We start from the raw sequence: 12,414 nt of genomic DNA, 5'->3' as shown, positions 1-12,414 counted from the left end.
TCTTGGGTAGATACGCCCGAAACCACGGAGGGAACGTCTGTTCGCTGATTAAAGCCTCTCGAACCCATTGGTCGTACGACATTGCTTCTCCCCTGGACTTGGGAGCTTGCAAGAGGTCCCGGACTAGGAGGACGACAGGCACGAACAGACGAACCCTCAAGCGCAACACTATCCACAACACTATCACTCACTTTACCACTTCCCACTGAACTTTTACACTTCAGCTCCTTGACGTCCGCCATGAGCTGGTTACGGTCACTAGCCAGAGACTCAACTCTCTCACCCAGAGCTTGGATGGCACGCATCATGTCAGCCATCGAAGGTTCCTGAGTGCCAGAAGGGGGATTAGGAGCAACCACTACAGGGGAAGGAATAGGTTGTGGGGCATGAGGAGAGGAAAAATCAACAGAACGAGATGAACTTCTCCTGACTCTATCTCTCTCTAGCCTACGTGTATATTTTTGGAATTCGATAAAATCGAATTCCGAAAGCCCAACGCATTCCTCACATCGATCTTCCAATTGACAGGTTTTATCCTGACAATTGGAACAAACGGTGTGAGGATCGATAGAGGCCTTCGGAAGACGCCTTGAACAGTCCCTAGCATTACACTTCCTGAATTTTGGGACTTGAGAAGGGTCAGCCATTTTGAATTGGTCAAAGGGGAATTAAAAAACTATCCAAAGTCATCAACAAATAATTCGATATCAAAAAAAGAATGCAAGGATTTATTGAAGAGAAAGCCTGCACAGCGAAAGCTTAAAACTAGAATAGTGTACTTCACCAAATAGTTGTGAAAACAAATCCAGTTAGCAACAGCGAATTAGTAGGTCTTGCCGGTAGCACGACAGAGAGAAAATTGAGTTCTTTGTTTACAATGAGTACTGAGTACCTGCACGACAGATGGCGCTGTTGAAGTACACCCCCTACCTGCATAGCGATCGCTGGCGGATTTTTTCCGTAGAGTTTTCTGTCGAGCAGCAGAGCTGCAGCTTATATAATCACCGGCTAAGTTAAATATTGAAAAACAAATATTGATTCAAATACACTCGTGTGCGTATGCACAAACACACACACACAGGTGCAAGAATTTTGCTACGCAGTAAGAGAGCCGGTCAGGGAGGAGGTAGAGATGGTGACTGCGATAACATACCATAACTCGTCACTGAAAGTGATGAAAATAAAAAATCAAAAGAAAAAAAAATTTGAAAAATATGAAATATAAAAATAAAATAAAAAAATAAATAAGCTTAGTTAGATTAAAATTTCCGTAGTGTAAGTTACGGTATGTTATCGCAGTCACCATCTCTACCTCCTCACCGATCGTGTCTCCTTGTGCGTGTGTGTGTGTGTTTGCGAATACGCACACGAGTGTGTTTGTATCAATATTTGTTTTAGTTAATAAAGGAATTCAGATTCGCTGATATTGTTTTTTTAGTTACATTTAACTATCTTTCAACTCGTTAACGCTGGTAAAAATCATATGTACACAACACATTTTTGTTTAATCTCATTTTTGTTTAATCTCTCTCTCTCTCTCTCTCTCAGAAAAAAAAATTAATAGACGTCTCTAACACTAACAGTGAAGAAGAACAGAGAGAGAGAGAGAGAGAGAGAGAGAGAGAGAGAGAGAGAGAGAGAGAGAGAGAGAGAGAGAGAGAGAGAGAGAGAGAGAGAGAGAGAGAGAGAGTATTTATTTAAAGAACATGTTAACACCATGTCTTCCTTCTCGCCGATCGTCCGTCTCCTCCTGGGTAGCAAATCCTACACCTGCGTTGGCCTGTCTCTAAGGTAAAGTGGCAATAAAACACATTTTTTATTCATTATTTCTTTTTATTTATCTTTTTTACATGCTTCTTTCATATTATGCAGTTATGTTATTGTTATGCGTAATTATGTGTAGCCATTTATTAAGGATTTATTATGGGTTTTTAGGCTGAGGAACGAATTAAATGAATTACCATGTATTCTTATGGGAAAATTCGTTTCGACATCCGAACATTTTCTACATCCGAAGTTGGTTCTGGAACGGATTAAATTCGTATGTAGAGGTTCCACTGTATAAACTTGTTGCAAGTGCTTTTCTGTTGAACAGGTTGACATGTTTTATTTCATAGTTTATATAACTGATCTATTTCAACATTGTTACTGATCTTGAAGTATTTCAAATTTTTTTCATTACTTCTCATACATAGTTAATTCATTATTTCTCTATTTCCTTTCTGCACTGGGCTGCTTTGTCTGTAGGAGTCATTTGGCTTGTAGTATCTTGCATTTTCAACTAGAGCTGTAGCTTGGCTGATAATCATAATAAAATTGAAGGAAACACCATGCTGTGTCTAGGAATCTTGGGTATTGAAAATCCACAATTATATATTGTATACTTAAAAACCACAGGAACTTGTCGCACTTTTTTCAAAATGCCTCTTTATCTGGAGAGGCACTTTGAAAAAAGTCTGAAAGCCCCTGTTATTTTAGATTATAAGTTGACATGTACCGGTAACTGGACTTTTAATACCAAATAACAATAATAATGATGATGATAATAATAATAATGATGAAAATATTAATAATAATAATGGTACAGTACAGTGTTTTAGACAAGTCTACATCAATGCTTTATTAATCTGATCATATGTATTCAACTTAACCTACTGTATAATGATAGCCCTCTTTACCTCGATTCGACACTCGTCAGTTGCGACTTTACGTCTCTCGTCCTTAATTACTGAATACGAAAATAAAATCTAAATCACGCCGTTTTGCCTAACCTTATCTTAGTTTCTAAGTCGTGAAATAATGATTAAGTTCTGTACAGTCCAGTACTGTCCTTGGTATGGAAGCCTATTGATGTAGATACTGTATCTGTTTTTATTTTTCATAATAACTGGTTATAAGTACTAATCAGTATTTGTATAGAGAACATACGAGTTACTTAAGGCAAAAATGCGATGAACGTCAAATTCACCTTTCGTCGGGTCTCTTGGAACCTATTAAAGATGTAGGGTGGGGTATAACTGTATATTAGTGCATGTATATTGCTGTACATCATTGCATGTTGGTTTTATATACAGTGAAGACTGCATATACGTATTTACGTATCATGTGCATATACTGTAATGTATAGGCTTGATTTAACGAGTACAGAGTACATGTACTGTACAAATGTTACATAACTATACTAAATTTTTTTTAATGAGGCGCATTAGCACTGACTCGCAGCGGTGCCCTTTTAGCTCGGAAAAGTGACATGCTATCTGATTGGTTAAAATTATCTTGTCCAACCAATCAGCGATCAGGAAACTTTTCCGAGCTAAAAGGGCACCTCGGCGAGTCGGTGCAAATCTGCCTCACTAAAAAGAATTGACTATAGTTGTAGGTTATTTGACATCACCAATCTTATGCATCAAATTGAAACACTATTTCCAAGTTTGACTATTGTCTCAGTCTAGTCATTTTATTTGTGTACAATATTAAAGATTGTGTTGGCACTTTTATTTTTATCTATGGGTTTTACAACTTCAGACTAGTTGAATCGGTGTTGGCCAGCTCTGTAGGAGTCGAGCTTGGCTCATTGGCTTGGTAAATCTCTGCCATTTAATAATGGTGTAAGAGGTTCAGCAGAATGTTACCTCTTAGTGTACACCTCAAATGGGTTCACATGTGCAATAGGAAATGAAAACGGTAGACTAGTGCCGTGCATCAATGGATTGTACAGATGCATTTAATGAATACAATATTTTGTGTTTATAGGGCAGTTTTTTTAATATTACTGGTACTTGTTATGGTATAGTACTGAATATTATTTAATACATACATATACCAAGGCACTTCCCCAAATTTTGGGGGGCAGCCGACATCAAACAAATGAAACAAAAAAAGGGGACCTTTCCTCTCTACGTTCCTCCCAGCCTGACAAGGGACTCAACTGAGTTCGGCTGGTACTGCTAGGGTGCCACAGCCCACCCTCCCCCGTTATCCACCACAGATGAAGCTTCATAACACTGAATCCCCCTACTGCTGCTAGCTCCGTGCTCATCCAAGTAAATACTGTACTGTAGTTTAGTCATTTGTGCATACTTTAAGGATTGCTTGTTTGCTGGGGCATTTTGGCAGTCTTGAATCTAACGAACCACCCAGGAGAGTGGCGACGTGGTGTGAGTGGCGGGTAGGAGGGAGGAGAGAAGAGATGGAATAAAGGAATAATCAGAGATTAATGGGGAGAGATAAGACTCCCCGCTGCAACCGTAGGGTATTTAAGGGCCTGTAAGTTCTTTAGATAGTGGCGTTTGAAAACCATAGGAGATTTCCAACCCGTATATTTTTTAAGGTCATCAAAGTCCATGTTCTGGAAGTAATTGATGGAGGTAGCTACATTTTCACCGGCCGTCACAGGTCGCCCCAGAAAAACATTCTCCTTTATGATGTGCAGTTTTTATAGATATCAATTGTAATGTTTAATTTGTCTTGATATCACAGTACTACATTTTCCTTGCTCGTATAGACACTAAAGGCTTGATTGACTTTGCATTTGCGCAGACGAGGATAAGTAGATAGCAAGGTAAGGCTAGAGTTGATAGTCAAGCATGATCAAAGAATTGGAGTGCTGTACAGCACAGTATTCCTACACCAGAATTTCACCGTTTCCTGCAACCACTTCTAACCTATCAGGTCTAATATGTGAAAAATGACCGTAGTTCTGGTATTATCCAGTGTGCCAATGGTAGTTTTATTTAAAGGTCTGAGTTTAACAAACAGCTTAAACTTAAAATAAACAAAACTTAGATCATGGAGAATTCTGTTACAAACCTTGGAGGCAATATTGGTTTCGCTTCGAAAGTTCTTCGTTCCCTGGGCTTAGCCCTTTGTACGCCCAGTTCTAATGTGCGGAATTCATCATCCTCTGAAAAGATTACAGCAGTTAAGTTTTGAGGTAAATCAAATCACACGGTAGAAAATAAGTTGAAATACAGGATCAGCAACGATCAGAGTTGTAGTAATGAGAAGCATCGCTTTCATCACTATTAAATCCTTAAAGACTACAGTTTTAACAAGATGAGAATGACTATCGTTTTTTAATTATGATATTTTCATAATAAAATCACAAATTATTAGTAATTTGTATTTCCCCTAACATACTTACCGAGAACTACTTTCATAGGAGTTACCTGGAACCTCCTCTCAATTGACCAGTTTTGTGTAGTTTACCCTACTCCCGTTCTCTGTAATGGTAGGCCTAGGCGGAAGGATACGTGCCCTGAGGGCAATGCCGAGGCAGGCCACATGTGAGCTTGGGTCGTGACCTTCAGAAAGTTCTTTGAGAGTAAAAATACCAAAGGTCAGTGAGGCACTCGGGGAAGGAAGGGAGGGCCATAACCCGAAAGTAGTTCTCGGTAAGTATGTTAGAAAAAATACAAATTACTAATAATTTGTGATTTGTTCCAACACAGTATGTTAGGAAAAATACAAATTACTAATAATTTGTGATTTGTTCCAACACAGGAACTTACCTCGAACTACTTTCATAGGAGACTTACACATTAGGAGGTGGGAGTGCCTATCTGCCTTAAGACCCAACTGACGGGATGACGTTAAGAAACTGGATAGTAGGATAAACTACACAAAGAGCTCATATTAGTGTATAGTACTCACCCTTTGAAAATTCCATGATGAAGTGCTTGAAGCATTAGGACATGGTTGTGCAGGATCACTGGTCACGAGGTCTCAAGGAAAGAAAGTTAAAGGGAAAGACAAGGGGAAGATAGAAAAGATCGATTTGACACCCATTGGTGGCGGGTCAGAGACAGCTGCATAATTGGAAATTCACTTAAGAGTTACATAAACAACTTAAGCGGTTCTAACCTGATAAGGACACTGACAGCAATGCTCTGCCTCATTTTGTCTGTTATCCTTAGGAGATCCAGTGATCCACTCGGGGCTGATGATCTCTAGGAGCTGTCAAACGGTACAACCACCTATAACATGACAGGACCTCAACTAATACCCTTGTTCCGGGCGCTCTCTAGGAACAAAATGACCACCCGACTAGGTCAAAGATTGCGGAAGATTGTCAACAATCTTCACGTACAATCATAAAAATATATATAACAGTTCCAAGAGAAGAACAGGGGTACTAGGAATTTAGGGAAATGTAGTGGAGAATGTTTCACCTACTACTGCACTCGTTGCAAGTGATCCCAGAACGTAGACATGTTATTTTCATTAGTAAAATAAATTTTTGAATATACTTACCCGATAATCATGTAGCTGTCAACTCCGTTGCCCGACAGAAATCTAAGGAGGGATACGCCAGCTATCACAATACTAGAAGGGGGTGTACTAACAGCGCCACCTGTGGCCAGGTACTCAAGTACTTCTTGTTGACACCTCCTCAATTATTCCTCGATCCCACTGGTTCTTTATGGGGAGGAAGGGAGGGTCAATTAAATCATGATTATCGGGTAAGTATATTCAAAAATTTATTTTACTAATGAAAATAACATTTTTCAATATTAAACTTACCCGATAATCATGTAGCTGATTCGCACCCAGGGGGGTGGGTGAAAACCAGTGAACAAGATTAAAGGATAGCCAAGTATCCCCACATTTCATATAACAGTTATCTCTAATAACAAATGAAATAATAAGTACCTGGTAAGGAAGTCGAATTGAACCGTTACTCTGCCTCTTTTTTAAGTTCGTCTTCCTTACTGAGCGCAGCGTTCCTCTTGGAGGCTGAATCAACCCAAGGTGCTAAAGTATATAGGGTTGCAACCCCTACTAAAGGACCTCTACACAACCTTTAACCCAGGCGCTTCTCAAGAATGAATTGACCACCCGCCAAATCAAAAGGATGCGGAAGGCTTCTTAGCCTACCGTAACAACCATAAAAACAACAAAAGAATTCAAGAGAAAAGTTAAAAAGGTTATGGGATTAAGGGAATGTAGTGGCTGAGCCCTCACCTACTACTGCACTCGCTGCTACGAATGGTCCCAGGGTGTAGCAGTTCTCGTAAAGAGACTGGACATCTTTCAGATAAAAAGATGCAAACACTGACTTGCTCCTCCAATAGGTTGCATCCATTACACTCTGCAGAGAACGGTTTTTATTAAAGGCCATCGAAGTAGCTACGGCTCTTACTTCGTGGGTCCTTACCTTCAGCAATGCAAGGTCTTCCTCCTTTAAGTGAGAATGTGCTTCTCTGATCAGAAGCCTTATATAATACGAAAGCCCATTCTTGGACATGGGTCTCGAGGGTTTCTTGATGGCACACCATAAGGCTTCTGACTGTCCTCGGAGAGGTTTAGACCTCTTTAGATAATATTTGAGAGCTCTGACAGGGCAAAGAACTCTCTCAAGTTCGTTACCTACCATGTTGGAAAGGCTAGGTATCTCGAACGATCTAGGCCAAGGACGTGAAGGAAGCTCGTTCTTTGCTAGGAATCCAAGCTGGAAAGAACATGTAGCAGACTCGGTCGTGAAACCAATGTTCTTGCTGAAGGCATGAACCTCACTGACTCTTTTAGCTGTTGCCAGGCAAACGAGAAAAAGAGTCTTGAGGGTAAGGTCCTTGAATGAAGCTGACTGGAGAGGTTCGAACCTAGATGTCATAAGGAACCTTAAGACTACGTCTAAATTCCAGCCTGGAGTGGAAAGACGACGATCTTTAGACGTCTCAAAAGACTTAAGAATGTCTTGAAGGTCCTTGTTGGAAGACAGGTCCAAACCTCTATGGCGGAGAACTGAGGCCAACATACTCCTATATCCCTTAATCGTAGGAGCTGAAAGGGATCTCTCATTTCTAAGATGAAGCAGGAAGTCAGCTATTTGGGTCACAGAGGTATTGGTAGAGGATATTGAATTGGCTCTACACCAGCTTCGGAAGACCTCCCACTTAGACTGGTAGACCCTACGAGTGGAAACCCTCCTTGCTCTGGCAATAGCCCTGGCTGCCTCCTTCGAAAAGCCTCGAGCTCTAGCGAATCTTTCGACAGTCTGAAGGCAGTCAGTTGAAGAGCGTGGAGGTTTGGATGTAACCTGTCTACGTGAGGTTGACGTAGAAGGTCCACTCTTAGAGGTAGAGTCCTGGGGAAGTCTACTAGCCATTGTAGTACCTCTGTGAACCATTCTCTTGCAGGCCAAAGGGGAGCAACCAGCGTCAGCCGTGTCCCTTCGTGCGAGACGAATTTCTGCAGAACCTTGTTGATTATCTTGAACGGAGGGAATGCGTACAGGTCGAGATGGGACCAGTTCAGTAGAAAGGCATCCACATGAACTGCTGCAGGGTCTGGAACAGGAGAACAAAACAGAGGAAGTCTCTTGGTCATGGAGGTGGCAAACAGATCTATGGTAGGTTGACCCCACAAGGTCCAAAGTCTGTTGCACACACTCTTGTGGAGGGTCCATTCCGTGGGAATGACCTGATTCCTTCTGCTCAGACGATCTGCTGACACGTTCATATTGCCCTGGATGAACCTCGTGACTAGAGAGAGGTTTAGACTTCTTGACCAAATGAGGAGGTCCCTTGCGAACTCGTAAAGGCTCCTCGAATGGGTCCCCCCTTGCTTGGAGATGTAAGCCAAGGCTGTGGTGTTGTCCGAGTTCACCTCCACCACTTTGCCTAGCAGGAGGGACTTGAAGTTCAACAGGGCTAGATGAACTGCCAGCAGTTCCTTGCAGTTGATGTGGAGAGATCGTTGTTCCTCGTTCCACATTCCGGAGCATTCCTTTCCGTCCAAGGTTGCACCCCAGCCCGAGTCCGATGCATCTGAGAAGAGATGAAGATTGGGGGTCTGAATGGCCAAGGATAGACCCTCTCTGAGAAGAAGGTTGTGCTTCCACCACAGGAGAGTGGTCTTCATCTCTTGGTTGATAGGGATAGAGATTGCTTCCAGGGTAGAACTCTTGTCCCAATGAGCTGCAAGGTGGAATTGAAGAGGGCGGAGGTGGAGTCTGCCCAGCTCGACAAACAGGGCTAGGGACGAGAGAGTCCCTGTGAGACTCATCCACTGTCTCACTGAGCAACTGTTCCTCTTCAGCATGCTCATGATGCACTCTAGGGCTTGGCTTATCCTGGGGGCCGATGGAAAAGCCCGAAAACTCTGACTCTGAATTTCCATTCCCAGATACACGATGGATTGTGAGGGAATAAGTTGAGATTTTTCCAAATTGACTAATAGACCCAGGTCTCTGATAAGGTCTAAAGTCCAATGAAGATTCTCCAGACAACGACGACTCGAGGAGGCTCTCAACAGCCAGTCGTCTAGGTAGAGGGAGGCTCTGATGTTTGACAAGTGAAGGAACTTGGCTACATTCCTCATCAGAAGGGTAAAGACCATAGGAGCTGTGCTTAGGCCAAAACACAGGGCTTGGAATTGGTAGACGACCTTTCCGAAAACGAATCTTAGGAAAGGTTGGGAGTCTGGATGAATCGGAACGTGAAAATAAGCATCTTTCAAGTCCAATGAGACCATCCAGTCCTCCTGTCTGACCGCTGCTAAGACCGACTTGGTCGTCTCCATCGTGAACGTCAGCTTGGTGACATACTCGTTGAGAGCGCTGACGTCCAGGACAGGTCTCCAACCTCCTGTCTTCTTGGCCACAAGAAAGAGGCGGTTGTAGAAGCCCGGGGATTGATGGTCCCGGACTACAACCACAGCCTTCTTCTGCACAAGAAGCGACACCTCCTGGTGCAAAGCTAGCCTCTTGTCCTCCTCTTTGTAGTTGGGAGAGAGGTTGATGGGCGAAGTGGTCAGAGGTGGTTGAAGGAAGAATGGAATCCTGTAACCGAACCTCAGCCAACTGACAGACTGTGCGTCTGCACCTCTCATCTCCCAAGCTCGCCAGAAGGTCTTGAGTCTGGCTCCTACTGTCGTCTGGAGAATCGGAGAGTCAGTGTTTTCCTTTGGATGGCTTGGATCCTTTCCTGGACTTGCCTCTGTAAGAGTCTGGACGGGAGCTTCCTCGGCTGGGGGCTCTACCACGAAAGGGCGGTATGAATCTAGTCGCAGGGGTATCAGTCACTGGGGAGCGGTAAGTCTTAGGGGCTGAGGTGGAAGCCTTAGACTTACGAGCCGAAGAAGCCACAAGATCGTGCGTGTCTTTCTGAATCAAAGCAGCCGACAAATCTTTAATGAGCTCTTCGGGAAAAATAAACTTCGAAAGAGGAGCAAACAGAAGTTGTGAACGTTGGCAAGGGGTAATGCTGGCGGAAAGGAAAGAACACAGCTGTTCCCTTTTCTTCAAAACCCCTGACACGAACAAGGACGCTAGCTCGCCCGATCCGTCTCTGATGGCCTTATCCATACAGGACATTAACAGCATGGCAGAATCTTTGTCCGTATGGGAGGTTTTCTTGCTGAGGGCCCCCAGGCACCAGTCTAGAAAATTAAACATTTCAAACGCTCTAAACACTCCTTTAAGCAAGTGATCCAAGTCCGAAAAGGTCCAACACACTTTTGAGCGTCTCATAGCAGATCTTCGAGGCGAGTCTACCAGACTTGAGAAGTCAGCCTGGGCAGAGGCAGGTATTCCCAAGCCTGGTGCTTCCCCTGTGGCATACCAAACGCTCGCTTTCGAAGTGAGCTTCGTTGGAGGGAACATAAAGGAAGTCTTGCCAAGAAGTTGCTTAGACTGCAGCCATTCCCCTAGGATCCTAAAAGCCCTCTTGGAGGATCTAGCTAGGACAAGCTTGGTATAGGAAGACTGAGCTTGTTGCACTCCCAGCGAAAACTCAGATGGTGGAGAGCGGGGTATAGCTGAGACAAAATGGTCTGGATAAACCTCCCTGAGAAGAGCCAAGACCTTGCGAAAATCAAGAGACTGTGGAGAGGGTCTGGAGTCGTCCACGTCCGAAGAGGGATCAAGGTGTGCTTCCTCATCATCCGAAATCTCAACCCCAGAATGAGGCGACGGGATCGGATACGAATGCTGAACCGCAGAGTCAGAACGAGCAGGAACAACAACAGAGGTGGAAGGAGGAGGTGCAGCAAGTTCCTGTTCCTGTGGTATGAGTGAAGCGTGAATAGATCGAGGCTGTGCAGAACAAGGTAAAGTTCCAGCAAGCAGAGATGTCTGAGTAGCAGGATCAGGGTGCACGGGTAGAGCTCGGTGCAGCAGCTGAGCAGACTGACTCACAGGTGGAAGAGGTTCAACATCGTACGCCTGGCAGATGGAGCTGCGACTGGGTGCAGCGAGTGCAGGCGGGTGCAGCACAGGCTGAACCGGTGCAGGAGGCTGGTGCACCACCGGTGCAGGCGGGTGCAGCAAAGGCTGAACGGGTGCAGGAGGTTGGTGCACCACCGGTGCAGGCGGGAGCAGCACAGGCTGAACGGGTGCAGGAGGTTGGTGCACCACCGGTGCAGGCGGGTGCAGCACAGGCTGAACGGGTGCAGGAGGTTGGTGTACCACCGGTGCAGGAGGGTGCAGCACAGGTTGAACCGGTGCAGGAGATAGGTGCACCACAGGTGCAGGAGGTGCAGCACTCTCAGCACGACACTCACGCATCAGGTCCGAAAGCTGAGCTTGCATGGACTGAAGCATAGACCACTTGGGATCAGCAGAGACAGTAGCAGACTGAGGTAAAGCCATAACAGTGGTTGCACCACCGGTGCAGCTCTGTTGTACCTTACTCCTCTTGGGCGGAGTACAATCGCTAGAAGACTGAGGCGAGTCAGAGCTGAGCCAACGACTGCAACCTGGCTGAGCACTCGCGGGTTGGACTCTGCGTTTAAGAGGTCTAGAGACCTGAGACCAACGATTCTTCCCCGAGAGAAGATCAGCGGACGAGCGGAAGACGGGCTCAATCGTCTGCAAGTGGGAGTGACGGTCTGTGGTAGACACGCCCGCAACCACTGAGGATGATTCTGTGCGCCTAACAAGGCCTGCCGAACCCTTATGCCCTTCGACATTGCTTCTCCCCTGGGCTTGGGAGCTTGCAAGAGGTCCCGGACTGGGAGAACGACTGGCTCGCACAGAAAAATCCCCACGCACCACACTGGCACTAACACTAGTACAAGGCACTGCACCGACACTAGCACTCGTCACAGCACTGGCACTAACTTCACCCACTGCACTCTTGGCCTTCAACTCTTTCACTTCGGCCATCAGAGACTTATGGTCACTTACCACTGACTCTACCTTATCGCCTAAAGCCTGAATAGCACGTAAAACCACTGACATATCAGGCGGAGGGCACACAGTAGGATCGGGGGTAGCCACTACAGGGGTAGGATCAGGAAGAGGATCATGAGATGAGGAAAATAAAGAAGAGTGAGAAGAACTCCTCCTAGCTCTAATTCTCTCTAACTTAGAAGAATACTTTAAAAGTCGGACAAAATCCAATTCCGAAAGACCGGCGCATTCCTCACATCGATTTTCTAACTGACAGGGTCTGTCCCTACAGTCAGAACAAG

The 12,414-nt window shown here is 44.6% G+C and overlaps 1 protein-coding gene across 1 annotated transcript in view; it reads right to left on the bottom strand.

The window, feature by feature from the left end:
- Positions 1–12,414, bottom strand: part of mRpS35 (mitochondrial ribosomal protein S35) — a 58,095-nt gene that overhangs the window by 33,642 nt on the left and 12,039 nt on the right. The window contains exon 2 of the mRNA XM_068384647.1: positions 4,810–4,903. Coding sequence (XP_068240748.1) covers positions 4,810–4,903 — 94 coding nt within the window. The remainder of the gene's footprint in view (positions 1–4,809; positions 4,904–12,414) is intronic.

This window comes from Palaemon carinicauda, chromosome 12 (assembly GCF_036898095.1).
Source record: "Palaemon carinicauda isolate YSFRI2023 chromosome 12, ASM3689809v2, whole genome shotgun sequence".
NCBI classification, from domain to species: Eukaryota; Metazoa; Arthropoda; class Malacostraca; order Decapoda; family Palaemonidae; genus Palaemon; species Palaemon carinicauda.
This window is presented reverse-complemented; position numbering and strand designations above follow the sequence as displayed.